This window comes from Melanerpes formicivorus, unplaced genomic scaffold (genome assembly GCF_026170545.1).
Source record: "Melanerpes formicivorus ecotype bairdi unplaced genomic scaffold, bMelFor1.0.p_v2 SCAF_91, whole genome shotgun sequence".
Taxonomy (NCBI): Eukaryota; Metazoa; Chordata; class Aves; order Piciformes; family Picidae; genus Melanerpes; species Melanerpes formicivorus.
The window spans coordinates 16,449-44,333 of NW_027142443.1; the positions used below are offsets into that span (position 1 = coordinate 16,449).

Here is a 27,885-nt window from a genome sequence, read left to right on the forward strand (position 1 = left end):
TCCGGTAGTTCCGGGGCCACTCACGCTAGGCAGTGGATACCGGGAGCGGGGATCAGGGATCAAGAGTAGCGCAGCAATGCAGCCGCCGCCGCCGCGCAAGGTGAGACCGGGACCGGGACCGGGACCGGGACCGGGACGCAGACCAAGACCGAGACTATAACTAAGACTAAGACTGAAATGGGGATCGGGGCAGGGCTCACCGAAGCCGGTCCCGGCATCCGGACTTGTGATCTTTCCGGTGTTCTCCGTCGGTGCCGGTGGCATCCCGCGCCGGGTCCCGGAGTGGGCGTCAGGGTTCACCACCCCGGCTGGACAATGGCTCCACGCAGCCGGGGTCTGGGGCCGGGGAGGGCAGCGCACCCCTTGCCCCTGCCGTGCGGGGGCCTGAGCCGTGCCGTCCCGTCCCGCAGGTGAAGCTCACGCAGGAGGTGCGGATCCACCTCCTGGAGCAGCTCTCGGGCCTGCAGGGCAAGCAGCAGCGAGACGCAGAGCTGCTGGAGGACATCAGGTAAGGTCCCCACGCCTGTGTCCCAGTGCCACCCTGAGCTGAGACCGAGCAGCTCATCTCATGCGTGGGACTTCAGGTAGGGTCCTCGTGGAGGTGTCCCCTCCCCAGCCAGCTCATCTCCCACGGGGGGCTTGGAGCCAGGCTGCCAGGCACAGCTCACCTTGAACCTGCCACCTGGAGGTCGTGGCCTCCATCACCCAGGGGGGTAGATGGGGACATCCTGGTGGGGGTGTATGGTGGCAGGGGAGTGTGACACTGGCAGGGGATGATGATGGCAGGGGCTTGATGCTTGCAGTGGGGTTGATGGTGGCAGGGGAAGGATGTGGTGGCAGTGGGGTGACCGTGGCAGTGAGGCTGACACTTGCAGTAGGGTGAGTGTGGCATTGGGATTGAGGGGTGTCAGTGGGGGTGATGGTGGCAGTGGGGTTGATGATGAGGGTGGCCTATCCCTGCACGGGTCCTTGCCTGCCCCACATGCCCTCTCCCTCCAGGTCCTACAGCAAGCAGAGGGCTGCCATCGACAGGGAGTATGGCCAGGTAAGGAGGTGCCACTGCTTTCACGACCAACGTGCTGGGGGGGCACAAGCCCTGAGCCCCATCCCTCCTGCGGGGGATGCTGTGGAGCAGAGCAGAGCCTCCCGCAGGCCACCCGCGGCGTCAGGAATTGTCGGAGCAGGCAGGGGCTGGGCTGCTCCGTGCCGGCAGTGAAGGGCCGTGGCAGATGGACTCAGCGTTGTCCCTGCTTGGGGTGGCACCAGGCACGGCAGGGCACCCCCGGGGCTGCTCTGCTGAGCACAGCAAAGCCTGGAGCTTGGCTGTCTGGAGAGAAAACCCCTCGGGGGCGGGGGAAGAAAGCGGCGGGCTCTGCTGTCTGCTGGGTCATGCAGGGCTCTGCTCTGAAATGTCAGCCTGGGTTTGCTCCTGCAGCATCCCCTGGGGACATCCTGCAGCAGAGCTGTGTCCCCAGCTGCACACAGCCAGGCACCACCTCACACTGCTGCCTCTTCCCCCCTCCCCAGCCCGGGGGGTTTGCTGTGTCCCCAGGGTTGGGGTCTTCCCGGGCTTGGCTTTGCAAGGGGGGGGCTCCTCTGCTCTGCCTCTGCAGTCGCTGTCCCTCACTGGTGTCCCCTTCCCAGTCCCCAAAGCCACACCCTGGGGGGGTTCCTGGTGGTGGTGACTGCTCCCCAGACAGCTTTTCCCACAGGGACCCAGCTGGCACCGAGCTGCTGTGGGATGTGTCCCACCCTGCGCCGGGGGCACTCTGGGGTGGGCAGCCAGAGTGGGAGAGCCCAGATTTGGCTCCCAAGGTGGGATGTGGGGTGTGGGGGTAGGGGCCAGGGCTGGGGAGAGCTGGTGGTGACAGGTCTGTCCTCAGGCACTGCAGAGGCTGGCGAGCCAGTTCCTGAAGAGAGACTGGCAGAGGGGCCGTGGCGAGGCCGGCGATTCCAGGTGGGCTGGGGACAGGAATGGGCACAAGGGGCTGGGGCTGGCTGTGCCCATGCACGGCCCAACCAGCTGGGAGATGCCTAATGCCAACTAGGATTCGGGGAGGATGTCCACAGGGATGTGGTAGCTGACTCTGTGTGGAGGACCACAGGGGCTGGGGGTGCTGCTGACATCCCTGAAAGCTGGGAGGGATGTGGCCAGCCCTGACCTCCACCTGCTCTTGGGGCTGCTGGGGGGGCAAAGCTGCATAGCAGCTGGCACTGAGTGCTGCCAGCCCAGCCCCAGCCTGTCTTGGGCTGATCCCCAGCAGGGTGGGCAGCAGGGGCAGGGAGGGGATTCTGCCCCTCTGCTGTGCTCTGCTGAGACCTCCCCTGCAGTGCTGGGGCAGCTCTGGGGTCCTCAGCACAACACAGACAGGGACCTGGTGGAGCAGGGCCAGAGGAGGCCACAGCAATGCTGGCAGGGCTGGAAGCCCTCTGCTGTGAGGCCAGGCTGAGAGAGGTGGGGTTGTGCAGCCTGGGGAAGAGAAGGCTCCAGGGAGACCTTCTGGTGGCCTTGCAGGGTTTCAAGAGGCTGAGAAGAAAGCTGGGGACAGAGTTTTGAGCAGGGCCTGTTGGGACAGGCCAAGGGGGGATGGTTTGAACTGCAAGAGGGAGATGCAGAGTGGAGAGAAGGGAGAAATGTTTGACCCTGAGGGTGGGGAGAGCCTGGCCCAGGCTGCCCAGAGAGGTTGGAGCTGCTCCATCCCTGGCACCATCCCAGGTGAGGTTGTCTGGGGCTGTGAGCATCCTGCTCCAGCTGCATCTGTCCCTGCTGAGTGCAGGATGGGGGTTGGACTGGAAGAGCTTTAAAGATCTTACTCACAGCAGTCTGTGGCTCCATGCTCACCCCCCCTGGTGCCCACAGGAGCTCAGTGGCTGTCTGGAAGGGCATCATTGAGGGCACCGCGCAGGCCGGGCAGCTCCGCGTCACCGCCGCCGACAGCTACCGAGCCCTGGCTGCAGAGGCTGCCCGCAGCCACAGGCTCTCCAAGGAGAGGATGCTCAAGAAGGTACCCAGATGAGGACCTGCAGACAGGTGGCCATGGCACCTGGGGACGTGGTTTGGTGGCCCTGGTGGTGCTGGGTTCGTGGTGGGACTCTGTGGTCAGTGTGATGGAGCCTAGCCAGAGGCCTGTGTCCAGTGGAATCCCTCAGGGGTCAGGACTGGACCAGAGCTGCTCAATAGATTCATCAAGGGCCTGGGTGAGGGCACAGAGAGCACTGGCAGCAGGTTTGCTGATGGCACAGAACTGGGAGCAGGGGCTGGCACAGGAGGGTTGTGCTGCCCTGCTTCCAGACTTAGGCTGAGAGCTGGGCAGGGAGCAATGGAACTCATCAGGGGCAGGGGCAGAGCCTTGCACCTGGGCAAGAACAAGCCCAGGGATCAGCACAGGTTAGGCACTGAGCTGCTGGAGAGCAGTGAAGGGGAAAAGGACCTCTGGGGGTCCTGGTGGAGGGGAGCTTGACTATGAGCCAGCAAAGTGCTCTTGTGGCCAGGAAGGCCAAGGGCATCCTGGGGTGGATTAGAAGGGCTGTGGGCAGTAGGCTGAGAGAGATTCTCCTCCCCCTCTACTCTGCCCTGAGGCCACAGCTGGAATCTTGTGTCCAGCTCTGAGCCCCTCAGTTCAGGAAGGACCTCAGGGAGCTGCTTGAAAGAGTCCAGCACAGAGCCACAGAGATGATTCAGGGAGTGGAAGATCTTCCTTAGAGGAGAGGCTGAGGGAGCTGAGGGCTCTGTAGCTTGGAGAGGAGGAGCCTGAGAGGTGACCTCATTGCTGGGGATAAAGCTGTGCAGGGTGAGTGCCCAGAGGCTGGAGCCAGGCTCTGCTGGGGGATGCCCAAGGACAGCTCAAGGGGCAGTGGTGGAAGCTGAGGCAGAGGAAGTTCCATGGGAACAGGAGGAAAAGTTATTTCCCTGTGAGGGTGACAGAGCTGCCCAGGGGGGCTGGGGAGTCTCCCTCTCTGGAGATATTCAAGACCTGCCTGGATGTGTTCCTGTGTGACCTGCCCCAGGTGCTCCTGCTCTGGCAGGGGGGTTGGACTGGGTGAGCTCTGGAGGACCCTTCCAGCCCCTGGCATCCTGTGATCTCAGAGGGCTTTCCCACCCCAACCAATTCTACACCCCCTGTGCCTGGGGGGTGGGAGGACAGCTGTCCCCCACCACCAGGGCTGACACTCCTCACAGGGCATTGAGAGGCTGCAGAGGGCTCAAGCAGAGCTGCTGGAGACAGTGAAGGAGCTGGACAAGGCCAAGAAGCAGTTCACTCACCTGCAGCGCAGCAGTGAGGTGGCCAAGGACAAGGCAGCTGACGTGGAGGCACGGTGAGCAGGGGTGGGCACCCTGCTGGGGGCTGCCCTGGCATCAGCATGGCCTCACCTCCTCCCCAAACCCGCACCCTGCCCCCACAGGCTGAGGAAGAGCGACAGGAGGATATTCCACACCAAGGCCAGCCTGCAGAAGCTCAGTGCCAAGGTCAGCACAGGGCTGGGGGCTGGGCTGGGCTGGGCAGGGCAGGTGGAATTAGTTGGATGGTGGCAGCCTAAAGGGCAATGGTTGCATGGCCAGCTGGAGATGGGTGACAAGTGGTGCCTCTCAAGGGTCTGTACTGGGACCAGTGCTGATCAATACCTTCATTAATGCTTGATCAATACCTTCATTAATGTCATGCACAGCAAGAGTGAGGCTCCCTCAGTCAGCCTGCAGGTGGCACCCAGCTGAGGGGGGTGGATGGCAGGACTGGGGGATGGGATCCATCCAGAGGGACCTGGGCAGCCTGGGGAAGTGAGCTCAGGAGAACCTCCTGAGGGTCAACAAGGCAAAGTGCAAGGTCCTGCAGCTGGGTTGGGGCAATCCTTGATAGCAATCCAGGCTGGGGTGAGGAGGTTGAGAGCAGCCCTGCAGGGAAGGACTTGGGGGTGCTGGGGGGGAGGAGCTGGGCAGGAGCCAGCAATGGGCACTGGCAGCACAGAAGGCCAAGGGCAGCCTGGGCTGCATCCACAGCAGTGTGGCCAGAGCTGGAGAGAGGGCATCCTGCCCCTCTGCTCTGCTCTGCTCTGCTCTGTGAGACCTCACCTGCAGGGTTGGGTCCAGCTGTGAGACCCTCAACACAAGAGAGACATAGACCTGATGGAGAGGGTCCAGAGGGGGCCACAAAGATGCTCAGAGGCCTGGAGAACCTCTGCTGTGAGGACAGGCTGGGAGACTTGGGGCTGTTCAGTCTGGAGAAGAGAAGGCTCCAGGGAGGCCTCAGAGCAGCCTTCCAGAACCTGAAGGGAGCTCCAGGAGAGCTGGGGAGGGACTTGTGACAAGGGCTGGGGGTGCCAGCACCAGGGGCAATTTTGAGCGGGGAGAGGGCAGATTGAGACTGAAGATGAGGAAGAAATTCTTGGCAGTGAGGGTGGGGAGACACTGGCACAGGTTGCCCAGGGAGGCTGTGGCTGCCTCCTGGCTGGAGGTGTTCCAGGCCAGGCTGGATGTGTCCCTGGGCAGCCTGCTCTGGCTGGAGCTGTCCCTGCTGCCTGCAGGGGCGTTGGACAAGCTGACCTCGGAGGGTCCCTTCCAACCTGTTGCCATCTGTGGATCTGGGTGGCAAGGTGAGGGGGGTGCTGGCCCCATCCCCAGGGCCTGTGTCCTTGTCCCCACAGTTCTCAGCCAGGCTGGCAGAGCACTCGAGGCAGCTGGCAGGGGTGCAGAACGAGTATGGCTTCGCCCTGGCCGCTGCCACTGCCCACCTGCAGCATTACCAGCGGGTGGAGCTGCCGGCAGCCATGCAGGTGGGACCTGGGGACCTCCCCCAACCCTCCAGCACCACCCCCTCCCCTGGGGCCTGCAGCAGGCATCTGCCCAGGGCTGCTAGGGGAGGGTCCCACCAGTGTGGGGGGCAGGGATGCTCCCCTGAGGGAGGTTCTGGAGCAGTGCTGGGGGTGTGGGGACAATGCTGGAAGGGTTCTGGGCAGTGCTGGGGTGGGGTCAGGGCAATGCTGGGGACTGGGGGCAGTGCTGGGAGTGGGTCTGGGCAGTGCTGGGGGGTGGGGGCAGTGCTGGAAGTGGTTCTGGGCAGTGCTGGGAGTGGTTCTGGGCGCTGCTGGGAGTGGGTCTGGGCAGTGCTGGGGGGTGGGGGCAGTGCTGGAAGTGGTTCTGGGCGGTGCTGGGAGTGGTTCTAGGCAATGCTGGGGGGTTCTGGGCAGTGCTGGGGGAGTGTGGGCCATGCTGGGGGTCCCCCCACCTGCTTGTCCCCCCAGGCTGTGGATGGGGACCTGTACGAGCGGCTGCGGGATCACTTGTCCATGGCCAGCAGGACAGAGGTGGACACCTGCAGGGCCACCAGGGACTGGTTCCAGGGGGTAGCAGAGGCCTCAGCAAGGGTAACAGCACCCATCCCATGGGCAGGGAGAGGGCAGGAGGGCACAGGTGACAGCCCCAGCCCCACACTGCTCCTCTGCTGCAGGTATCCAGGGAGCAGGACCTCCTCCTCTTCCTGCAGGACCACCCCAGCTTTGCCCTGACCCCCCACCAGCAGCTGCAGCTCACCAGGGTGGAGGAGGTAGGTTGGGGAGTGGAGATGAGCCAAGGTGTGTCCAAGAAGGCCACCAGCATCCTGGTCTGGAGCAGCAGTGGTGTGGGCAGCAGGAGCAGGGCACTAGGCATGCCCCTGGACTGGGCACTGGTGAGGGCACAGCCTAAGTGCTGGAGTCAGGTTTGGGCTCCTCACTGCCCAAACTGAGGAGCTGGAGCAGGGCCAGAGAAGGGCAACAGAGCTGGGGAAGGGTCTGAAGAACAGGGCTGGGGAGGAGCAGCTGAGGGAGCTGGGGGTGTTCAGCCTGGAGAAGAGGAGGCTGAGGGAGACCTCATTGCTCTCTGCAGCTCCCTGAGAGGAGGCTGGAGCCGGGTGGGGGTTGGGCTCTCTTCTGAGTGTCAGGTGCTAGAAGGAGAGGAAATGGCCTGAAATTGTGCCAGGGGAGGGTTGGGTTGGAGATGGGGGAAAATGTCTTTGCTGCCAGAGTGGTCAGGGACTGTCCCAGGCTGCCCAGGGAGGTGGTGGAGTGCCCATGGCTGGAGGTGTTCAGGAACCCTGTGGCCATGGCACCTGGGGCCATGGTTTGGTGGCCATGGTTGGGGTTGGGTTGCTGGTTGGGCTGGAGGAGCTCAGAGGCCTTTTCCAACCCAAACCATTCTGTGATTCTATGGTTATGGGAGGCTGGGGATCCATGCAGCTGTCCCCTTCTCAACCCCCATGTCCTCCCCCAGGTGTCCCTGCTGCCCCCAGGGGATGATGGGGCCAGCCTGGAGAAGGAGGCTCGGCGCTGGGCTACGCGGGTGGCCAGGGACCGCAAGAACAAGGAGCACAGCGAGGAGGTGACTGCTGACCCTCCCCATGGGGCACAGGGGCGCTCAAGGAGGGGCTGTCAATGTGCCCCCGCCCCCCACTCAAGGCTCCCAGCACCTGGGTGACTTGGGGGGGGTCCTGTCAGGTGCTGCAGAGGCTGGAGGCCAGGAGGCAGCAGGTGCCGGAGGTGGAGGCGGAGAGGCGAATGGAGGAAGCCAGGGAGAGCATCCGGAGGGCAGAGGTGGGGACTGCAGCCTCCAGGCTGGGGGTGGCCTCCCTCCAGGCTTGTGACCCGTGGGGTGGGAGGTGTGGGGAAGGCGAGAAGCTGCACTGCAGATCATGGAATGGGTTGGGAGGGACCTTAAACATCATCCAGTTCCAGCCCTCTGCCAGAGGCAGGGACACCTCACACTGGACCAACATCCTCAGGGTCTCATCCAGCCTGGCCTTGAACACCTCCAGGCAGGAGGCAGCCACAGCCTCCCTGGGCAACCTGTGCCAGAGTCTCCCCACCCTCACTGCCATGAATTTCTTCCTCACCTCCAGGCTCAGTCTCCCCTCTCCCAGCTCATAGCCATTGTCCCTCCTCCTGTCACTCCCAGCCCTTGTCACAAGTCCCTCCCCAGCTCTCCTGGAGCCCTTCAGGCACTGGGAGGCTGCTCTGAGGCCTCCCTGGAGCCTTCTTTTCTCCAGGCTGAACAGCCCCAGCTCTCTCAGCCTGTGCCCATAGGGGAGGTGCTCCAAAGGTGGGGATGCTTTGCCCCCACACTAACCCACTGGGCCATGCCCACCCCCCTGCAGGTGTCCCCACCCTGGCCCCTGACACCGTCTCTGTGTCCCCAGGTCAGCCAGGTGAAGGCGGAGGCACGGCTGGCACTGCTGCGGGCAGCGGGGCTGGATGTGGACTCTTGGCTGGCAGGGGCCATGGTGGGGGCAGGGGAGGAGGTGCCCACTGGGCTGGACCCAGCTGAGTTCAGTGACTCTGAGGACAGCGACGAGCCGGAGGGGGCGCAGGAGGCCGGCCCGGCCGCCCGCACCTACCCCTACACCTGCAGGGTCATCTTTGGCTACCAGGTATGGGCTAGCTGCCAGACCCCTGCCCTGCCGGCCCTCCCGGGGCCAGCCCTCCCCTGCTGGCTCCCTGCCACTCTGTCCCCCTGTCCCCTGCAGGGCTGCCAGGCAGACGAGCTGTCCATCAGCCAGGGCGAGGAGCTGGAGGTGCTGGAGGATGGGGATGCGGAGGAGTGGGTGAAGGTAGGAGCAGGCTCAGCACCCCCACGGCACCCCCTGAGCGACAGGGGTCACGCTGCAGAGGTCCCCAGGGCTGTCCCTACCCCGGGGGCAGGGACAGTCACAGGTTTTCTGCCCTTCCAGGCTCGGAACAAGGCAGGCCAGGTTGGCTACGTCCCTGAGAAGTACCTTCTGTCCCTGGGGGGTGAGGCAGGGGCTGGGGCTGGCCCCCCAGGACCCTCTGCCCTGCACCGTCAGCTTTCCAGCATCATGGCCGCAGAGCTGGTGCTGGAGCCCGGAGGTGGGTGCTGGGGCGGCTCCTGCCCTAGGCAGTGGGGCAGCGGCGCGGGGCTGGCACCCAGGGGGCGCTGAGCCCCCCCAGCAGCAGCAGAGGGGGCGCTGAGCCCTGCCCACGCCGTCCCTCCAGCCTGGCTGGTGCGAGCCCTGTACGACTACGAGGGGCAGAGCCCCGAGGAGCTGAGCTTCCCCGAGGGAGCCATCATCAGGGTGCTGCCCAGGGCCCCTGGGGAGGTGGACGACGGCTTCTGGACCGGGGACTTCGATGGCCGCCTTGGGGTCTTCCCCTCCTTGGTGGTGGAGGAGCTCACTGGGGGCCAAGGGGCAGCTGGGCAGGTGGGTGATGGGGGGGGGGGGGGGGGGGTCAGCGTGGTCCCTGGGAGGTTGATGCCCTCCCTGCTCTGCTCAGCCTTAGAGCCATGGAATGGTTTGGGTTGGAAAAGGCCTCTGAGGTCATCCAACCCAACCCCCCCATGGCCACCAAACCATGGCCCCAGGTGCCATGGCCACAGGCTCCTTGAACACCTCCAGCCATGGGCACTCCACCACCTCCCTGGGCAGCCTGGGACAGTCCCTGACCACTCTGGCAGCAAAGAAATTGTTCCTCCTCTCCAACTTAACCCTCCCCTGGCACAATTTCAGGCCATTTCCTCTCCTCAGATGATAACCTGATGCTAGGCAGCAGAGCCCAACCCCACCTCACTGCAGCCTCCTCTCAGGGAGCTGCAGAGAGCAATGAGGTCTCCCTCAGCCTCCTCTTCTCCACACTGAACACCCCCAGCTCCCTCAGCTGCTCCTCCCCAGCCCTCTTCTCCAGACCCTTCCCCACCTTGGTTGCCCTTCCCTGGCCCTGCTTCATACCCTCAGTGTCCTTCTTGGAGGGAGGGACCCAATCCTGAACCCAGCACTCAAGTTGTAGCCTCTCCAGTGCCCAGTCCAGAGGCACCATCCCTGCCTGCTGCTGCTGCCTACACCATTGCTGCTCCAGGCCAGGCTGCTGGTGCCCTTCTTGCCCACCTGGGCACCCCCTGAGCTCATTTTCATCCACTGCCAACCAGCACCCCCAGGGCCTTTTTTCCCCAGGCACTTTCCAGCCACTCTGCCCCCAGCCTGGAGCCTTCCTGGGGTTGTTGTGCCCCAAGATCAGGTCCCAGCCCTTGGCCTGGTTGAACCTCATCCCCCTGGCCCGTCCCCCCTTACCTTAGCCATCCCCCCCTCTTTGGCTCTCTGTTCACAGGAGCTGCCCTCGCCCTCCCCACCGCCCTTCTCCCCTCCCAGCCTCCTGCCCGAGGCCAGCCTGGACCAGTGCCCCCCTCCTGAAGCACCCCTGGGAGGTGAGTGCCAGTGCTTGGGGGAAGTGGGAAAGGGGCTGGGGGCGTGCAGGGAGCCGTGCTGAGCTGCTGAGCTCTTCCAGGTTGCCGCCAGGATGGCACAGGCAGCGGGCACAGCTCTCCGGACCTGGCAGCCAGCCGCCTGCGGCCGGTAAGCCCCAGCCCAGCCACGCCGTGCCCCCCAGCCCGCCCCCCAGCCCTCCCAGCACGGGGCCTGGTGCCAGCCATGTGCTTTCTGGGGGGCTGCTGAAAGGGGCCAAGCAGCCCCAGCCTGTTGGCACCGCTTTTCCTCTCCTCTCTCCACAGCTGCGGGCGCCCCCTCCCCCGCCTGGCAGAGCCCCCGAGCCTGACCCCGAGCTGCACTTCAGCTGATCCTCTGGGTGCCCCCCACCTGGCACTGCCCCCCAGAAACCTTCACCCAAGCCAGCCCCCGTGGCTGCTGTGCCAGCAGCAGGGACTGGTGCTGCCCCAGGCCCTGAGCTGGTCTCACAGAGGGCCACATCCTGCCCAGCACTGCTTCTGTCCCTGGACACCCCAGCAGGGCATCCTAGCAGCCTTTATCCTGGGGTGCTGAGTGCCATGGCTGTGCCCCCCCACACCCAGCCACCTGTCTGGCATCACCCATGCACCCTGGGGTGCTGAGTGCCATGGCTATGCCCCCCCACACCCAACCACCTGTCTGGCATCACCCATGCACCCTGGGGTGCTGAGTGCCATGGCTGTGCCCCCCCCTCACCCAGCCGCCTGTCTGGCATCACCCATGCACCCTGGGGTGCTGAGTGCCATGGCTGTGCCCCCCCCTCACCCAGCTGCCTGCCTGGCATCACCCATGCACCCTGGGGTGCTGAGTGCCATGGCTGTGCCCCCCCTCACCCAGCCACCTGCCTGGCATCACCCATGCACCTTGGGGTGCTGAGTGCCATGGCTGTTCCCCCCCTCACCCAGCTGCCTGCCTGGCATCACCCATGCACCCTGGGGTGCTGAGTGCCATGGTTGTGCCCCCCCCTCACCCAGCTGCCTGCCTGGCATCACCCATGCACCCTGGGGTGCTGAGTGCCATGGCTGTTTCCCCACTCACCCAGCTTCCTGGCATTGCCTGTTCACCACCCAGTACCCCCCTGGTTCCCTGGCAGTGTGGGGGGCTCTGCCCCAGGGCCCTCTCTGCCTCCCCTGCCCCCGGGGCTGTGCCCCAATAAATCCACTCGGCTGTGCCCAGGGGTTCAGCAGCTTTAATGGTTGTAGCTCATCTATGTACAGTGCAGTCCCACACCACAGCTCCCCGCGGGCACCGGGGCTGCCCACTCTGCCCTGGCTGGGGTTGCCAACCTGCCCCCCTCCCCCGCTCCTCAGCCAGGGCTCCGGTCCCTCCCGTGCCCCGGGGCGGGGGGGGGGGGCTGGAAGCTCTTCTCTCCGTCAGCATCGCCCCCAGGGAGCCGCCGGGGCCCTCGCCGGTGCAGGATTTGTGCCTGTGCCCACGCTGCGTGGCAGGGGTGCCCGGGGCAGGGGTGCCCGTGGCAGGGGTGCCCGGGGCGGGGGGCTGTGCTCTGCGGTGAATGTGCCGGGTGGGCTTGGGGGGAGGAGGGGAGAAAAGTGGTCGGGTGCTGCCCAGCCTCCCCCACCCCCCAGCCCTGGTGAGGGGCTCAAGCTGCTGCCCCCGTCCCTGCCCCTCGCTGCAGCTCCCTTGCGATGCATCCCAGCGCCGGGAGGGGGCTGCGGGGAGCAGGGTGGGCACCGGGTGCTGTCCTGCCCGTGCCAGCCCCGAGGGTGCCGTGCCCCTCCCGTGCCTGTGGGGGGGTCGCTCCGGAGCGGGGGCGGTGGGTGGGGGTCGGGCACCTATTGCCAATGGGATGAGGTCTGGCCGGGCCGCGCTGTGGTGCCCCTGGCGCCTCGCTCTGGCCATGCCAAGCACGTAGCTGCCCCCCCGGGGCCGGCTGCCCCACAGGATCCCCTCTTGGCACAGCCCCCACCCCGAGTCCAGTGTCGGGGGGCCGGGGGCCATTCGCCTCCTGCCCAACGCTCCAGCCGGGAACGGAGAGGAGCTGCAAGGAGAGGAGCAGGATGGGGCTGGTCCCCACGGCCCTGCTGTCCCCCACCGGCCACAGCCGAGCTGGCCTGGCCCCGGGGTCGCCCGCAGGTGGCACTGAGCCACTTGGGCAGGAGGAACTGCCCGGGCAGGAGCCTGCTGGAGCGCCCAGTCCATCAGCAGTGCCTTCCCCTCCCACCCTGGTTGTCACCCCAGGGGCTGGGGACAAGCACTCACATCACACAGTTGCTCCTCGGTCCTGCACCGCGGCGCTGGGCTCCTGCGGGGGGGAGGAAGGATGGGGGTGAAATGCTGCTGGGGGTGCTGAGTGCTTCTGGGGGGGTCTGTCAGTGCTGCTGGGGGTGCTGGGTGCTTCTGGGGGGGGTCTGTCAGTGCTGCTGGGGGTGCTGGGTGCTTCTGGGGGTGGTCTGTCAGTGCTGCTGGGGGTGCTGGGTGCTTCTGGGGGGGTCTGTCAGTGCTGCTGGGGGTGCTGGGTGCTTCTGGGGGGGATCTGTCAGTGTTGCTGGGGTCGCTGTGTGCTTCTGGGGGGGTCTGTCAGTGCTGCTGGGGGTGCTGGGTGCTTCTGGGGGGGTCTGTCAGTGCTGCTGGGGGTGCTGGGTGCTTCTGGGGGGGTCTGTCAGTGCTGCTGGGGGTGCTGGGTGCTTCTGGGGGTGGTCTGTCAGTGCTGCTGGGGGTGCTGGGTGCTTCTGGGGGGGTCTGTCAGTGCTGCTGGGGGTGCTGGGTGCTTCTGGGGGGGATCTGTCAGTGTTGCTGGGGTCGCTGTGTGCTTCTGGGGGGGTCTGTCAGTGCTGCTGGGGGTGCTGGGTGCTTCTGGGGGGGTCTGTCAGTGCTGCTGGGGGTGCTGGGTGCTTCTGGGGGGGTCTGTCAGTGCTGCTGGGGGTGCTGGGTGCTGGGGTTGGGGTCTCTCTTAGCCACAGCAGGGACCCATGGGCTGCTGGGCTGAGGTTCCACCAGCTGCCTCCAGCCCAAAGCACCTCCTCTCTGCCCTGCCTGCCCCAGCACCTGAAGGACACTTTTGAGCAGCAGCTCCCAACCCTCGTGGTAGCTGTGTCTGGGACCTAGGGAATGAGGGAGGGTCTGAATTGTGCCAGGGCTTGGTGACCAACATCCCAGTGAGGTCTCATCACCATTCCCCTGAGACTCCATAGCTTGGAGCACACCAAAGCCTGGTTCAGGGTATGAGGCAAGGGTCTGATGTGCCAAAGAGGGCAGATGAAGAGGACAAAATCAGCATCCCTAGGCTTGTCTTCCATGCTAACCCTTCCCTGGGGTCCTGTGCTGAGGACTCCAGAGCTGCCCCAGCACAGCAGAGGGGCAGAATCCCCTCCCTGCCCCTGCTGCCCACCCTGCTGGGGATCAGCCCAGGACAGGCTGGGGCTGAGCTGGCAGTGCTTGGTGCCAGCTGCTGTCCAGCTTTGCAGCCCCAGCAGCCCCAAGTCCTTCTCCACAGAACATCTCCCATATAAGCCAACCAGTGAGCTGCCTTCTCCTCAGTGTGGGCTACCAGCAGGCTGGGAACTGTCAGGGTGACCCTGTCTGCCCCAGGCATTAGAAAAGGGAGGGGGAGATGCCACCAAAAGCAGGGTCAGGGTGGGCAGGGCAGGGCAGGCTCCATGCCCAGCGTTCAGCCTGGCTGCAGAGCTCACCCCAGCACGCCTGGCCTGGCTGACCTCGCAGGCAGCTGTGCCCTGAGCCCTCAAACCCTCCAGCCCGGGGGCCACATGGGGACGAGGAAAGATGAAGAACCTACCTGCTGCCCCCCATCCTCCCCTCCAGGCTGTTTCCTGCTGCCATCTTCCCTTCCCAGCTCCTCAGGCTGCTCCTGCAGGCTCAGGCTCCCGTGAATATCCGACACCTCATCTGCCGAGCCCAGTCCGGTCTCCTCCAGCGCCAGCTCTCCCGGGATGCTGGGGCTCGACCCTCCCAGCACCCGGTGAAGGCTGAGGAGCTTGCGCTGGCGGCTGGCGCTGCCGGGGGCGGTGCCACTCTCCTGCGGTGCCCCCTTGGGCGCCCGCCGGGCGGAGCTGGCTGGCGTGTTTGGGGTGGTGGAGCGGCTCTGCTCGCCGCTCCTGCCGCTCTGGGAGCCTTTCTGGAGGGTTCCGTTGCGCAGGCCGCCGGCGGGGAGAGTCCCGTTGGGAGCCCGCTCCCGCTGGAGCCGCTCGCTGCTGCGCTCCAGCTCCTCGGTGCTGGGCGGCCGGCTGCCGGCGGGCAGGGCTCCGTCCTGCTGCTCCTGGAAGGTTGGCTTCTTCCCGATGTGTGTGACGCGGAACCTGGCAACGGGGGCAGGAGGCGTCAAAGTCCCTTCCCTCCCTCTCCTTTCCAGCTTGCCTGCGCCTCCAGCTTGGAGATCGGTGATGATGAGGAGGATGTGGTTGTCATTTATGGTAAAATCATTTGTGCCTCAGAATCATAGGATCAAGTTGGGAAAGACCTCAGAGATCATCAAGTCCAACCTATTACCTATCACCCAACACCTCCTGACAGCTAAACCATGGCTCCAGGTGCCACATCCAAGCCTTTCTTGAACACCTCCCTGGGCAGCACATTCCAGTGGCCAATTCCTCTTTCTATGAAGAACTTTCTCCTCACCTCCAGCCTAAACCTCCCCTTATGCAGCTTGAGACTGTGTCATAGTATAGTATCATGGTATCAGTCAGGGTTGGAAGGGACCACAAGGATCATCCAGTTCCAACCCCCCTGCCATGGGCAGGGACACCCCACACTAGATCAGGCTGGACAGAGCCTCATCCAGCCTGGTCTTAAACACCTCCAGGGACGGGGCCTCGACCACCTCCCTGGACAACCCATTCCAGGGCTTCACCACTCTCATGGGAAAGAACTTCCTCCTCACATCCAGCCTGAATCTCCCCACCTCCAGCTTCATTCCATTCCCCCTAGTCCTATCACTACCTGAGATCCTGAGCAGTCCTTCCCCAGCCTTCTTGTAGGCCCCCTTCAGATACTGGAAGGCCACAATTAGGTCACCTCAGAGCCTTCTCTTCTCCAGACTGAACAGCCCCAAATCCTTCAGTCTGTCCTCATAGGAGAGGTGTTCCAGCCCTCTGATCATCCTCTTGTTCTGCTGCCTGGGAGAAGAGACCAACCCCCACCTGGCTACAACCTCCCTTCAGGGAGTTGTAGAGAGCAATGAGGTCTCCCCTGAGCCTCCTCTTCTCCAGGCTAAGCAACCCCAGCTCCCTCAGTCTCTCCTCACAGGGCTGTGCTCCAGACCCCTCCCCAGCTTTGTTGCCCTTCTCTGGACACCTTCAAGAGTCTCAATGTCCTTCTTAAACTGAGGAGCCCAGAACTGGACACAGGACTCAAGGTGTGGCCTAACCAGTGCTGAGCACAGGGCAGAATGACCTCCCTGCTCCTGCTGGCCACACTGTTCCTGATGCAGGCCAGGATGCCATTTGCCTCCTTGGCCACCTGGGCACACTGCTGTCTCATGTTCAGCTGCTGTCCACCAGCACCCCCAGGTCCCTTTCTGCCTGGCTGCTCTCAGCCACTCTGACCCCAGCCTGTAGCACTGCATGGGGTTGCTGTGGCCAACGGGCAGAATCTGGCACTTGGACTTGTATTAAGCTTCATTCATGCCACTGCTCAGAGAGAAAAATAGAATAAGGATGTATTTTTTTCCTCCAGAAAACAGAACTGGAAGGTATGAGTGCCTCAGAGAATATTTGGAGCCAAAGACAGGGCAGGGGGGAGAACCCTCATTCAAACTCCACTTACCCTGTAAGGATCATTTCTCAGTACTGATACAAAAAAACCCAAGGCTCTCTGGATGCCATCTGGATGCCATCCAGAGGGACTTTGACAGGCAGTAGAGGTGAGCCCATGACAACCTCAGGAGCTTCAACAAGACCAAGGGCAAGGTCCTGCAGCTGGCTCAGGGCAATCCCAAGCACAGATACAGGCTGGACAGGGACTGGCTTGAGAGCAGCCCTGAAGAAAAGGCCTTGGGTGTGCTGGGGGATGAGAAGCTCAGCTAGGAGCAGGGAGGATGTGGTGGCAGAGCAAGGAGGAAGAGGAGAGCTCCTGAAGCTTCATCCCTTCCTCTGCTTAACAGCAACATTTGTAGGGGAAGGTCTCCTCCCTCTGGGCACTCAGAAGTGGCCTCAGCATGCCCAGCATCCTGGGCACCTTTAGCTGGCTCCAGTAACACCCAGTGCCCTGTAGTGCAAATCCCCCCAAGCCCTCACCTCTGAGCTTCCAGGCTGCATCCCTGGGGTGCCACAAGCAGCTCCGGGCAGTGGGGGACAGGGAGGGAAAGAAGCCATCCCTGAAGCTCAACAGGAGCCAGCAGTGAGCACTCGCAGCCCAGAGAGCCAAGCAGAGCCTGGGCTGCAGCAAGAGAAGTGTGGCCAGAAGGGGAGGGAGGGGATTCTGCCCCTCTGCTCCACTCTGGTGGCCTTAAAAAACTCCAGCTCCATCTAAACTCTCTCCAAACCCTCTGAGTACCTCTAGAGAGATGCCCTCCCCCACCCTAACATCTTCAGGCTAAACAAATCCTGTTCCTTAACCCTGTCCCCTCACATGCCATAAGCATGTCTTGGTGGACCTCCATCACTCTCACTCCTCAGCTCTGGACCACACTCAGCAGCTATCATAGGGGGCTGGGCCCCACCACTGTGTCCAAGACAAAAGCAATCACAACAACAGAAGAAGAGGGAAGAGGACCAGAGGGTTGGAAAAGAAGAGGTGGGTGAAAGGAGCTTTGTGTCCCTAGGATCAGTCAGGAGTCAAAGGTCTTGGAGCCACCAAGATGTTCATAGTAAATAACGCCCCACAAAGGCCATCCAGGTTCTGAAGGAGCAAAGGGACCAACCAGCCTGGACACCAGAACCCCAATTTGGAGGTCATTTTGTACCTCATAGGCCCCTCAGCAGCTGGACCTCAGCCCAAGGAGATTCAGGAAGGGGAAGGCTCAAATGCAACCTCAGAGGACCATGGTGACTGCCCTGGGGAGAAGGTTGATGTGACACTGGGTGTTGAGAAGGGTAAAGAGAGATAAGAAAGCTTTGAGGGAAAGGAGACCAACTTCTCCAGGACTCAGAGGTGAGTGAGAGGAGACTGAGAAGAGCGTGGAGCAAGGACATGGAGGAGTGGATGGAGCTGGCCACCAGCCAGGGAATGAGATAAGCCAGGAACATGCAGCCACGCAGAGAGCTGACTCAACAGCCACCACCACCACCAAGGACAGCTGATGGCAACAGGCAAAGAGGAAGCAGGAGCTGTTGGTCTCCAGAAGGTCTGATCTTAGCTGGAGCTCAGAATCATAGAATCAGTCAGGGTTGGAAGGGACCACAAGGATCATCTAGTTCCAACCCCTCTGCCATGGGCAGGGACACCTCACACTAGATTAGGTTGGCCAGAGCCTCATCCAGCCTGGTCTTAAACACCCCCAGGGATGGGACCTCAACCACCTCCCTGGACAACCCATTCCAGGGGTTCTCCCCTTCACCAGCCCCCAGTTCACCTCCCTGACTGTGGAAAGCCCACACCCCCCATGATGCCCTCTGTCCCTCAACGTCACCGTGGAAAGGTCTTCAGTCAAGGCCTAAGCCGTAATGAAGCTGCATGGTGTGGTCCAGGGAGAGATTTTGGACCTTTTCTTCATCAAGGTTTAGGCTTTGCCTGAAGACCCACTGCAGGATGTGATCACAGCAGAGCTTTGAGGCTCACCACAGTGGCCACCCACGGGCCAGTAGCTGCTTGTCACCCTGCCCAAGGTCACCGCTGCAGCAGGGAGCTGAGCCCTGGGAGACTTTGCTAAAGCTCCTGGGGGTGCTCAGCCTCTCTGCTGGGGAATGGAGCAACCTGGCCACAACTGCAGATTGTGCTGAATGTCACTGACCACAGGAAGCTCAGCAAGTCCCTTGAGGTGACAGCAAGTGGGGACTGGCACAGGATTTGAGGGTAGTGTCAGGTACACTCCCCTGAGCTCACATTCCTGCTGTGTCATCTAATTGCAGCCAGCATGGCAGGCAAGGACCTGGAGGAGCACAGCCACTCTCATTCTGATTGTGGTGGTGGTGGTGCAAGGCCACCTGAGACCTGCTGTCACCTCCTTGCCCTCCTAACAAGATCCTTAAGACCCTGTAGTTCTTGTCCCAGCTGGGCAGCAAGAGCTCTGTTTGGGTGCAGCTGGGCCAGCAGGCTTGGGGAGGACATGGACTTGGGGCTCAGCCCAGCACTGAGTCAGCAGCACAACCCAGGCTTGAGTCACATGCTCCAAGGAGGAGGGAAGCCACCACCAGCCACCACCTACCAGACAGCTCTTCCCAGGTGGAAGAGGCACCTGGCTCCTCAGGACTTCCAGAGCTGCAGCTGGGGCAGGAGCAAGAGGGTGCCTGGCACGGGGGCAAGGAGCAGGAGAACCGAGAAGCCTCCCCGCGACGCCCCTCCCCAGCAGAGCCAGCTGCAGTACCTGCCCACGGAGAAGACAGTGGTTTCCCCAGGGTGCATCCTGCCTTTGCCTTCCTTGGAGCGGCCTTGGCGCTGCAGGGGGGGCCTCTTCCTCCTGCTGCAGTGGATGCAGGGGGCCTGGGCGGAGCCCAGGTGGACTGTGTGGTGATGCGGTGGGCCCCCGTCCTGGCTGTTGCGGTGAGGACAAAGGCTGCAAGCAGGAGAAGCGCAGCAGAGGTTGGGTTAGCTGGAGGGCAGCTGCCAAGAGCAGCTCTGGAGGGGACTTCCTGTGAGGACAGGAGTGAGGAAGAGCTATTTCCCCTTGGCAGTGGGGTGGAGCAACCATAGAATCATGGAATGGCTCAGGTTGGAAGAGACCTCAGAGGTCATCTCCTTCAAACCCCCTGCTATGGGCAGAGATACCTCTCAACTAGACTCACCTGCCCAAACCCTGATCCAACATGGTCTTGAGCAACCCAGGCAGGAGACAGCCACAGCCTCCCTGGGCAGCCTGTTCCAGGGTCTCACCACCCTCAGACTGGAGAACTTCTCCCTAAGCTCCAGCCTCACCCTGCTCTGCCTCAGCTTCAAACCATTTCCCCTTGGCCTGTCCCTAGACACCCTTAGCAACAGTCCCTCTGCAGCCTTCCTGTAGGATCCCTTCAGCTACTGGAAGGCAGCTCTAAGGTCCCCCTGGAGTCTTCTCTCCTCCAGGCTGAACACCCCTAGCTCGAGCCCTTGGGTCATCATCCCAAGCCTTGGTGGAGCAGGAGGACTTCTGCTTGAGAAGATGCTTTACAGCAAGCTGCAAAGGGGATGGCTGCAAAGTCTCCAGACCATGGTGGTCATAGAATGGCTTGGGCTGGAAGGGACCTCAAAGATCATCCAGTTCCAACCCCCTCTGCCATGAGCAGGGACACCTTCCACTAAAGCAGGTTGCTCAGCACCTCAGTGAGACCCAGAGGCTGCTTCTCCCTTGCTCTGCAGGAGCCTCACCTGGGCACTGGCACTGGGATGTCCCCTTCGGTGTCCCCCAGCATCTCCTTGAGGGCCTCAGCGTTTGCTGAAGAGAGAGGGAAAAGGGAAGGGGTCAGCCCAAGCAGTCAGCACACCTCCAGGCCAGCCCTAGGGGGCTCTCACCTTCATTTTGGATGATGCATCTCACAATCTTCTCCACAGTGTCCTCGTTCAGCTCCTCCTCTTCATCTGAAAAGAGAGAAGGTGGTGCTGAGGGCTGGGATCTGGCCACCCAGTCCCTCCCCAGGAGCAGCCACACTGACAGCAAGGTTGGAGGAGCCTCTTGTCCCCCATCACACTCTGAAGCCCCCAAAGAACAGAAGCTCCCCCAGCCTGGAAAAGGAAGGGCTGAGCCAGCAGCCACGTGTGCAGGGAGGTGGTGTTCCTTCAGCATCAAGAGAAGTGAGTGGGAAGCAGGTCGAGAAGAAGAGGCTCCTTGTGGAGGGACAGCCCAGCCCTGGAGCCCCTGGCTGCAGGGTGCTGTGGGAGCTAAAAGACTCTGGAGGCAAACAGGAGCAGTTCACAGAGGAGGAAAGCCACTGGGGCCTGTTCAGTCTGGAGAAGCCATCAGTGCTGGAGGAAAGCCCTGGAGCTACACCCTGTGAGAAGCATGAAGGCCCATGCTGCAGAAACTTGGCTCGGTGTCTGCTCCGTTGTGGTGTCCATCCCCAGCATCCACTGCAATTCCCTTCTGGCCACAGCTGGAGGCAGGAGGCTTGGCTGGCTGGACCTTCAGCCCGCCCTGCTGTGCTCTGTGTTCCTCTGAGCAGCTCAGAGTGGTGGTCTGGTGGGCAGCTGCCTCCTAGAGCATGGTCCAAGGCTGCTGCTGCCCTCCTGGAAGCCCACAAAGATGGTTGCCCGGGTTGTGGCAACTCCAGCAGGCAAACCCAATCCTGGAAGGTTCAAACAGTCTCCAGGTCATGTTGCAGCCAAGTCAGTGAAGCCAGAGGAGCACATCCAAGGCCACCCAGAAGGTCCTGCTGCATCCATGGGGGAGCTGGAGGAGCCACAGAAGAGACAGCAGGAGGTGCTGGCCCTGCTGAGTACTGCTGATGGCACAGAGGAGCCAGAGGAGTCTTGTAGAACCATTTGGCCATTTTGTGGAGGGGAAGCAGCCAGAAGAAAGTGTCTTCTCCAGTTCAGCAGAGCCTCATGAAACTACCAAACAACAGAGCTTGAACTGAGCTCTGCCTTGAACCCACACCTGACTTCCCAGACTGCTGTCCCAGAGCCAGACAGGGTGGCCTGAAGCAATGAAAAACATCCCTAGATGTCCCCTACCCCCAAGGAAACCCTCCTCTTCCTCTGGGCTGCATGAGTTCAAGTGTCTGGAAGAGGACATGACCTTTAGCAGGCACCCTGGTGGCCCCATGCCAAACCTTCTAACACCAAAGGGACGGAGGGGACAGCTCTTGCCCTGGCTGAAGGATCATAGAATCAGAGCATTGTCAGGCTTGGAAGGGACCTAAAGGATCAGCCAGTCCCAACCCCCCTGCCATGGGCAGGGACACCTCAGCAGGTTGCTCACAGCCACAGCCAGCCTGGCTGCAAACACCTCCAGGCATGAGGCTGCCACCACCTCCCTGGGCAACCTGTGCCAGTCTCTCACCACCCTCATGGGGAACAACTTCTTCCTCACATCCAATCTCAATCTCCCCACTTCTACTTTTGCTCCATGCCCCCCAGTCAGTCCATGACACCCTACAAAGTTCCCTCCCCAACTTTCATGTAGGTCCCCTTCAGACACTGAAGGCCAGCCTGCAGAGCCAGTGGATCAGAGGGTCCTCCAGGCCACACTCTCCTGCTCCTCAGGGAGCCACACTGCTCTCACCACCCCCTCCTTTATTCCCACCCCAGCAGCACACGGTGGGAACCCTCCCACCTCCGGCCCGCAGTCCAGAAGCAGGTGTCAGAGGCGCTGGGTCCATGCCAGGCTAAGGGCAGCGCCTGAAGCCACACTGGGCACCCTCCATCCCCCCCTCCCCGAGTACTCACTGGCCTGGAGCTCTGCCAGCACGTCTTTGTTATCTGGGTCGAGCTCGTCCCGGAAGGTCCGGCATCGGTAACCCTTCTTCTTCAAGACATGGCAGATCAGGAAACCCACCAGCCCCATGATGAAGAAGACAAGGACCAGGAGGAAGATGATAAACAAGCTGTGCTCGGGGTCTGACTCCCCATCTTCGGTGCTGTTCTGGTCTGGCATGCGGATCTAGGAGAAGGGAGGATGGGGGGGACCTCAGCGCTCACCCTCCTGCCAGCCTGCCTGTCCCCATCCTCCTCCTCCTCCTCCTCCTCTTCTTCCTCCCATCCAGCCCAGGCTAGAGCCAGCTCCTGGCTCGGGGTGGGCTCCTTCATGGGGCAACAGGGCAGGCTGGAGGTGGCTTGGCACAGTCCTCACAAGGACACCACTGCCCCACACGCAGCCGGTGAGAGGCATCCCAAGGGCAGCAGCAGAAGAAGAAAAGCAGTAGCAGTAGCAGAAGAAGAAGAAGAAGCAGAAGAAGCAGAAGAAGAAGCAACCCCCCAGCCTCGGGGCTGCGGCTTAAGCCCAGCCCTGGCAGGCGGCTTCCCAAGGGCACCTCTGCCCCGGCCTCCCCGCGGAGCTCTGCGGCATCGCCCCATGCGGGCAGCTCAGCATCCTGCCCCCGTGCCCATCCGCTCCGCACCAACCCTTCCCACTCACAGCCAGGGCCCTCCGGCGGCGAGGGCAAGCGGCAGGGGCGGGCAGGGAGCGGAGGCAGCCGGGCTGGTGAAGGGCCGAGCCGGGCCACCGGCTCCCGCATCGGCCGCCCGCAGAACCCGGCTGGCTCCCTTCTTCCAACCCCTCCCCCGGTTTCCCTCCTGGGCATTCCTGGGGAGGCTCAAATCTTGGCCAGCGACACTTTTCCCTCGTCCCCTCGCCCTCGCGGTGGTACCTGGGCCCGCGGTCGGTTCTCCGCAGCGTTCTCCTCTTCACCTTCACCTGCCTCCTAGCAACCCCGCATCCCTGCGGCTGCCCGCGGCCGCCAGCATCCTCCGGCCTCCCGGCTCCCCCTGCCCTTTTTCCTCCCTTCCCTTTCCTTTCCTGGGAAGGAGCCAAGCCGCTTCTGCCCACCACGGCAGCCTGCAGCTCTCTGCCAGCCTCAGCAGCCGGAGGAAAAAAAAAAAAAGCCAAACACCAAAAAAAAATCCTTCCCGGAGCTGTTCCAGCGGATGGAGGAGCAGAGGGAAGCGAGGGAAACGCCGGCAGCGGGAGCCAACGGGAGCAAACGGGAGCCAACGGGAGCCAACGGGAGCCAGCGGGAGCCAGCGGGAGCCAGCGGGAGCCAGCGGGAGCCAACGGGAGCCAGCGGGAGCAGGGCTGTGGGAAGCAAGCGCTGGAGAGCTGCTGCCCTCCTGGGGCGAAGACCCCAGAGCCAGGTTGGGCTTCCCCCCGGCACCCTCCTTTCTGAAGCTCTTGGTGGGCTGTTTGCTGGCTTTGTTGAGCGTTGAGCCGCGGCAGTGGGAGGGCAAAAGAGGTGGGAGTGGATCTCAGCAAGACCAGGACTGGTCCTGCACCGGCGTGTGGGGTGGAAAGGGTTGCAGCTACCTGTACCATGAGATGGTGGAAAAGCAGCCCCCAGGAGAGCCCCCAGGACAATACTCTGCTCCAGGACAACTCTCTCTCCCTCCTTCCACACGACCATGGTGGTCCCATGACCTCCTTCTCCATCTCCACCACATCATCCCCACTCTGGGAAGCTTCACCCCAATTCCCTTGGCTACTGTTTATCTCCATCCTTTTCTCTTCACCCTGAGCAGCCCGAGCAGCCCTGGATGCCCCTCCCACTCCACCTCTGCTCAGCTAAGTTCCTCTCCATCTACACTTTCATTTGCAGGAGGTGTCTCACCACACTCCACACTGCCAGGAGGCAACCTGCAGCTCCTCCAAGGTTTTGGTTACCTGATGATGAGAGTTCCTCTCCCTCTCAAGTCTCAACTCTCAGAAGCCCAAGAGCCTCCTCCACCATTGTGACTTCAGGAGGTGGCTGCATCACAGGTGACCCCCACATGTCTGCTGTCCTGGCAGGGAGACCCACCCTAAAATGGACCAACTGTGGCAAGATAAAACCATGGGCACCAAGATTTACTCCTCTTGCCATGCTTCCTCCAAGACCATGATCTCAGGAGAGATCTCCTGATGCTGGACTATCATGAGAGATAGGCTGATACAGGGTGTGGAGTGGCTAGAGAGCAGCCTTAAGGAGGACTTGAGGGGTGTCAGCTGGTGACAAAGTCCCCAGGAGCCAGCAATGGTCCCTGGCAGCCCAGCAGGCAGCTGAGTGCTGAGCTGCACCCAGAGCAGGGAGAGCAGCAGCACAGGGAGGGGATTCTGCCCTCTGCTCTGCTCAGACCCCACCTCCAGCCTCCAGCTCTGGGGCCCCCAGCACAGGAAGGACCTGGAGCTGCTGGAGAGGGTCCAGAAGAGGCCATGAAGATGATCAGAGGGCTGCAGAAGCTCCCCTGTGGGGACAGGCTGGGAGAGTTGGGGCTGCTCAGCCTGGAGAAGAGAAGGCTCCAGGGAGAACTCAGAGCAGCCTTCCAGTACCTGAAGAGGCTCCAGGAGAGTTGGGGAGGGACTTGTGACAAGGGCTGGGAGTGCCAGGACAAGGGACAATGGCTGTGAGCTGGGAGAGGGCAGATGGAGATTGGAGGTGAGGAAGATAGTCTTTCCAGTGAGGGTGGGGAGACTCTGGCACAGGTTGCCCAGGGAGGCTGTGGCTGCCTCCTGCCTGGAGGTGTTCAAGACCAGGCTGGATGAGACCTTGAGGATGTTGGTCCAGTGTGAGGTGTCCCTGCCCCTGGCAGGGGGCTGGAACTGGATGATGTTTAAGGTCCCTCCCAACCCAACCCATTCCATGATTCTATGCTCAAGACTTTCAAGCTGGTTTCCTCCTTGCCCTTGCTCCTTTAAACCTTGGCACCTCTCAGGTCTGGGTTTCTGCAGGGCCCTGAGGGCTTGCAGTCACAGCCAGCTTGTTCCCATCCTCCTGCTGCCCACCCACGCTTGGCTGGCACAACGCACAGCTCCTTCTGCTCCCTGGGCACTGCCACCCACCCAGTGCACTACTGCACCCTGCCTACCCTCTGGCAGCCTTTATCCACGCTGGGAAAATCAGCACACACTGCTCAGCCCTCCCTGTTTCCAGGGGCATTCCCGGGGACATTCCCATTTCCCCACAGCTTCTGGAGCCCTTCCCACGAGCAAGAGGACACAGCAGGAGGAGAGCTGGGAGGCTGCAGCAGCCCTCCCTGAGGACAAATCCTGGCCCTGCATGGGGTGAAGTGGGACAAGGAGGAGACTTCACTGCCATCAAGATGCCCATGCCCAGCTCTGCAGCTGGGGTGTCCCTGGCAGCCTCATTTTTCCCCCACAATGTTCCCCCCATGTGCCACATGTGCCCAGTCTCCATCCTGATTCCCCCACCCCCATCCCAGTCCTCCTCCCAGGGCAGGATCTTCTTATCACTTCAAGGTCTGGACCATGACCCTTCTCCCACTCAGGTCACCCAAAAGGACACCACAGTGCCTCAGAGGTGACCCCAAAGGACACCACAGCTCCTCAGAAGAGACCCAAAAGGACAGCACAGCACCTCAGAGGTGACCCAAAAGGACACCACAGCTCCTCAGAGGTGACCCCAAAGGACACCACAGCTCCTCAGAAGCAACCCAAAAGGACACAACAGCTCCTCAGAAGAGACACAAAAGGACATCACAGTTCCTCAGAGGTGACCCAAAAGGACACCACAGTGCCTCTGAGGTGACCCAAAAGGACACCACAGTGCCTCAGAGGTGACCCAAAAGGACACCACAGCTCCTCAGAAAAGACCCAAAAGCACATCACAGCTCCTCAGAGGTGACCCCAAAGGACACCACAGCTCCTCAGAGGTAACCCAAAAGCACACCACAGCACCTCAGAGGTGACCCAAAAGGACACCACAGCTCCTCAGAGGTGACCCCAAAGGACACCACAGCACCTCAGAAGCAACCCAAAAGGACACAACAGCTCCTCAGAAGAGACACAAAAGGACATCACAGTTCCTCAGAGGTGACCCAAAAGGACACCACAGTGCCTCTGAGGTGACCCAAAAGGTCTCCACAGCACCTCAGAGGTGACCCAAAAGGACATCACAGTGTCCCATGGGAACTTCTTGTCCACCAGCACTCCCGGGTCCTTCTCCCCAGGGCTGCTCTCCAGCAGATCACCTCCCAGCCTGTCCTGCTGCAGTTTATTCTTCCTGCCCAGCTGCAGGACTCTGCACTCATCCTGGTTGACCCTCATTAGGATCCTCTCTGCCCAGCTCTCAGCCTGTCCAGGTCTCACTGGGTAGCCACCCAGCCTTCAGGTGTCTCAGCTCTCCAGGAGAGGGTGAAGGGACAGCACCATTGCCCATCACCATTGCCCATCACCACCTTACCTCTCGTCCACACTCTTCCAGCACTTTCCCCACAGCCATTGAAGCTGATGTGCCCCAGCCCTGCTCCTTGGCCACGTGGCAGCTGTAGGGAACTGGTTGCCCAGCTCCAGCAGTCCCACAGGCAGGTTCCTCCTGGGCTCTCCGCTCTGGTCCTCAGCTCAGAAGTTGTCACAGTGTCTGCAAGTCTGCTACATCCCAGGCCTCAAGCAGCTGCCTGGAGCCAAAGCCCTCACTTAAGTTTCTCCAGCAACCTGATGGTCTTCAACCCACAGCCTGCTTCAGTCCTCTGAGCCAGATGGTGGTCTTCAACCCACAGCCTGTTCTGGCTCTCTGAGCAAGCTGATGGTCTTCAACCCACAGCCTGTTTCAGTCCTCTGAGCCAGCTGATGGTCTTCAACCCACAGCCTGTTCTGGCTCTCTGAGCCAGCTGATGGTCTTCAACCCACAGCCTATTCTGGCTCTCTGAGCAAGCTGATGGCCTTCAACCCACAGCCTATTCTGGCTCTCTGAGCAAGCTGATGGCCTTCAACCCACAGCCTATTCTGGCTCTCTGAGCAAGCTGATGGCCTTCAACCCACAGCCTGTTCTGGCTCTCTGAGCCAGCTGATGGCCTTCAACCCACAGCCTGTTCTGGCTCTCTGAACCAGACAATGGTCTTCAACCCACAGCCTGTTCTGGCTCTCTGAGCACCAAGAACATCTACAACTCTCCTCCAACCCTTCTCTGTACCACTCCAAGAGCCATGAAGGTTCCTGGAACAGGCTTCCACCCCTTAAATTCATTCCCACAGGAGGCAGGGACGTGCTGCTTCCCTCGTTTCCCCCAGCTCAGCTGTGCTGCTTGGGTGGCTTGGGTGGCCCCAGGCAGCTGCTATCTGGTGACAACACCTTGCAGAGCTGTGACAGGACAAACGTCACAGCGAGAGACCAGCCCTGGCCAAGACGTCAGAGCTCTCCACCAGCCCCAGACACATTTAAAGCTTCTCTGTTTAAGCTGGGTAGGTGCTGGGCTTGGGGACTGCAGCTCTGAGTGCCCCCAGACACAGCCCTGTGGGGTCTCAGTGTACCCTGATGGATCTTTGCTCCGTGCTCTGGAGCTGGGATCCCAAAGGGAAAAATTCCCAAGGAGTGTGGAGACTGCAGAGCCCCTGCAGTGGGAAGCATCATCTAACTACCCCATGATTTATGCACACCTTAAGCATGAGCCCCAAAATCCCAGCCCATCTTATTCTACCAACCCCATCCCATCCCACCAGCCCCATCCCATCCATTCCTATCCTATCTCATCCCATCCCACCAGCCCCATCTCATCTCAACCCATCCATGCCGTTCCCACCATCTCCATTCCATCCCATTCCACCTGCTCCATCAACCCCATCCATACCATTTTAGCCTGGAGAAGAGGAGGCTCAGAGGAGACCTTATTGCTCTCTACAACTACCTGAAGGGAGGCTGCAGCCAGGTGGGGGTTGGTCTCTTCTCCCAGGCACCCAGCACCAGAACAAGAGGACACAGTCTCAAGCTGTGCCAGGGGAGGTTCAGGCTGGATGTTAGGAAGAAGTTCTTCATAGGAAGAGAGATTGGCCATTGGGATGTGCTGCCCAGGGAGGTGGTGGAGTCACCATCCCTGGAGGTGTTTAGGAAGAGACTGGATGAGGCACTTGGAGCCATCGTTTAGTTGATGAGATGGTGTTGGGTGATAGGTTGGACTTGATGATCTCAAAGGTCTTTTCCAACCTGGTTAACTCTATTCTGTTCTATTCTAATTCTATTCTATCCCACCCCACCAGCCCCATC

At 61.7% G+C, this 27,885-nt stretch overlaps 2 protein-coding genes across 6 annotated transcripts; one reads left to right on the top strand and one right to left on the bottom strand.

Moving 5' to 3' along the window:
* Positions 1–11,399, top strand: FCHSD1 (FCH and double SH3 domains 1). 3 transcript variants are annotated; one of them, XM_068165637.1, is made up of 19 exons: positions 1–100; positions 411–508; positions 1,000–1,045; positions 1,884–1,957; positions 2,861–3,005; positions 4,181–4,317; positions 4,405–4,468; positions 5,641–5,769; positions 6,238–6,360; positions 6,444–6,539; positions 7,244–7,351; positions 7,468–7,563; positions 8,166–8,396; positions 8,493–8,576; positions 8,697–8,853; positions 8,980–9,185; positions 10,087–10,183; positions 10,264–10,331; positions 10,487–11,399. In XM_068165637.1, the coding sequence occupies exons 1-19, from the start codon at positions 77–79 to the stop codon at positions 10,550–10,552; spliced, it is 2,049 nt and encodes a 682-aa protein (XP_068021738.1). In that variant the 5' UTR covers positions 1–76; the 3' UTR covers positions 10,553–11,399. The 3 variants fall into 3 exon arrangements, with proteins under 3 accessions (XP_068021738.1, XP_068021739.1, XP_068021740.1); XM_068165638.1 differs by lacking the exons at positions 5,641–5,769; positions 6,238–6,360; XM_068165639.1 differs by lacking the exons at positions 5,641–5,769; positions 6,238–6,360; positions 6,444–6,539.
* RELL2 (RELT like 2) lies at positions 11,390–26,938 on the bottom strand. 3 transcript variants are annotated; one of them, XM_068165643.1, is made up of 8 exons: positions 26,090–26,938; positions 21,648–21,861; positions 19,776–19,841; positions 19,632–19,698; positions 18,658–18,846; positions 13,975–14,494; positions 12,441–12,483; positions 11,390–11,747 (listed from the first exon to the last, which is right to left on the bottom strand). In XM_068165643.1, the coding sequence occupies exons 1-7, from the start codon at positions 26,126–26,128 to the stop codon at positions 12,442–12,444; spliced, it is 1,137 nt and encodes a 378-aa protein (XP_068021744.1). In that variant the 5' UTR covers positions 26,129–26,938; the 3' UTR covers positions 11,390–11,747; position 12,441. The 3 variants fall into 3 exon arrangements, with proteins under 3 accessions (XP_068021744.1, XP_068021742.1, XP_068021745.1); XM_068165641.1 differs by having other exon boundaries at positions 11,390–12,219; XM_068165644.1 differs by lacking the exon at positions 26,090–26,938 and adding an exon at positions 22,568–23,238 and having other exon boundaries at positions 11,390–12,219.
* Between the last annotated feature and the right edge of the window lie 947 nt (positions 26,939–27,885).

Excerpts from the sequence above, each read along its gene's own strand:
- FCHSD1 (XM_068165637.1), top strand. The coding sequence starts at position 77 with ATGCAGCCGCCGCCGCCGCGCAAG. Across the intron at positions 9,186-10,086 it reads GCCAAGGGGCAGCTGGGCAG|GAGCTGCCCTCGCCCTCCCC; the intron begins GTGGGTGATGGG and ends CTCTGTTCACAG. Across the intron at positions 10,184-10,263 it reads TCCTGAAGCACCCCTGGGAG|GTTGCCGCCAGGATGGCACA; the intron begins GTGAGTGCCAGT and ends GAGCTCTTCCAG.
- RELL2 (XM_068165643.1), bottom strand. The coding sequence starts at position 26,128 with ATGGCTGTGGGGAAAGTGCTGGAAGAGTGTGGACGAGAG. Across the intron at positions 14,495-18,657 it reads ACTGTCTTCTCCGTGGGCAG|GTTCCGCGTCACACACATCG; the intron begins GTACTGCAGCTG and ends CCCCGTTGCCAG. Across the intron at positions 12,484-13,974 it reads GGGAGGATGGGGGGCAGCAG|GAGCCCAGCGCCGCGGTGCA; the intron begins GTAGGTTCTTCA and ends TCCCCCCCGCAG.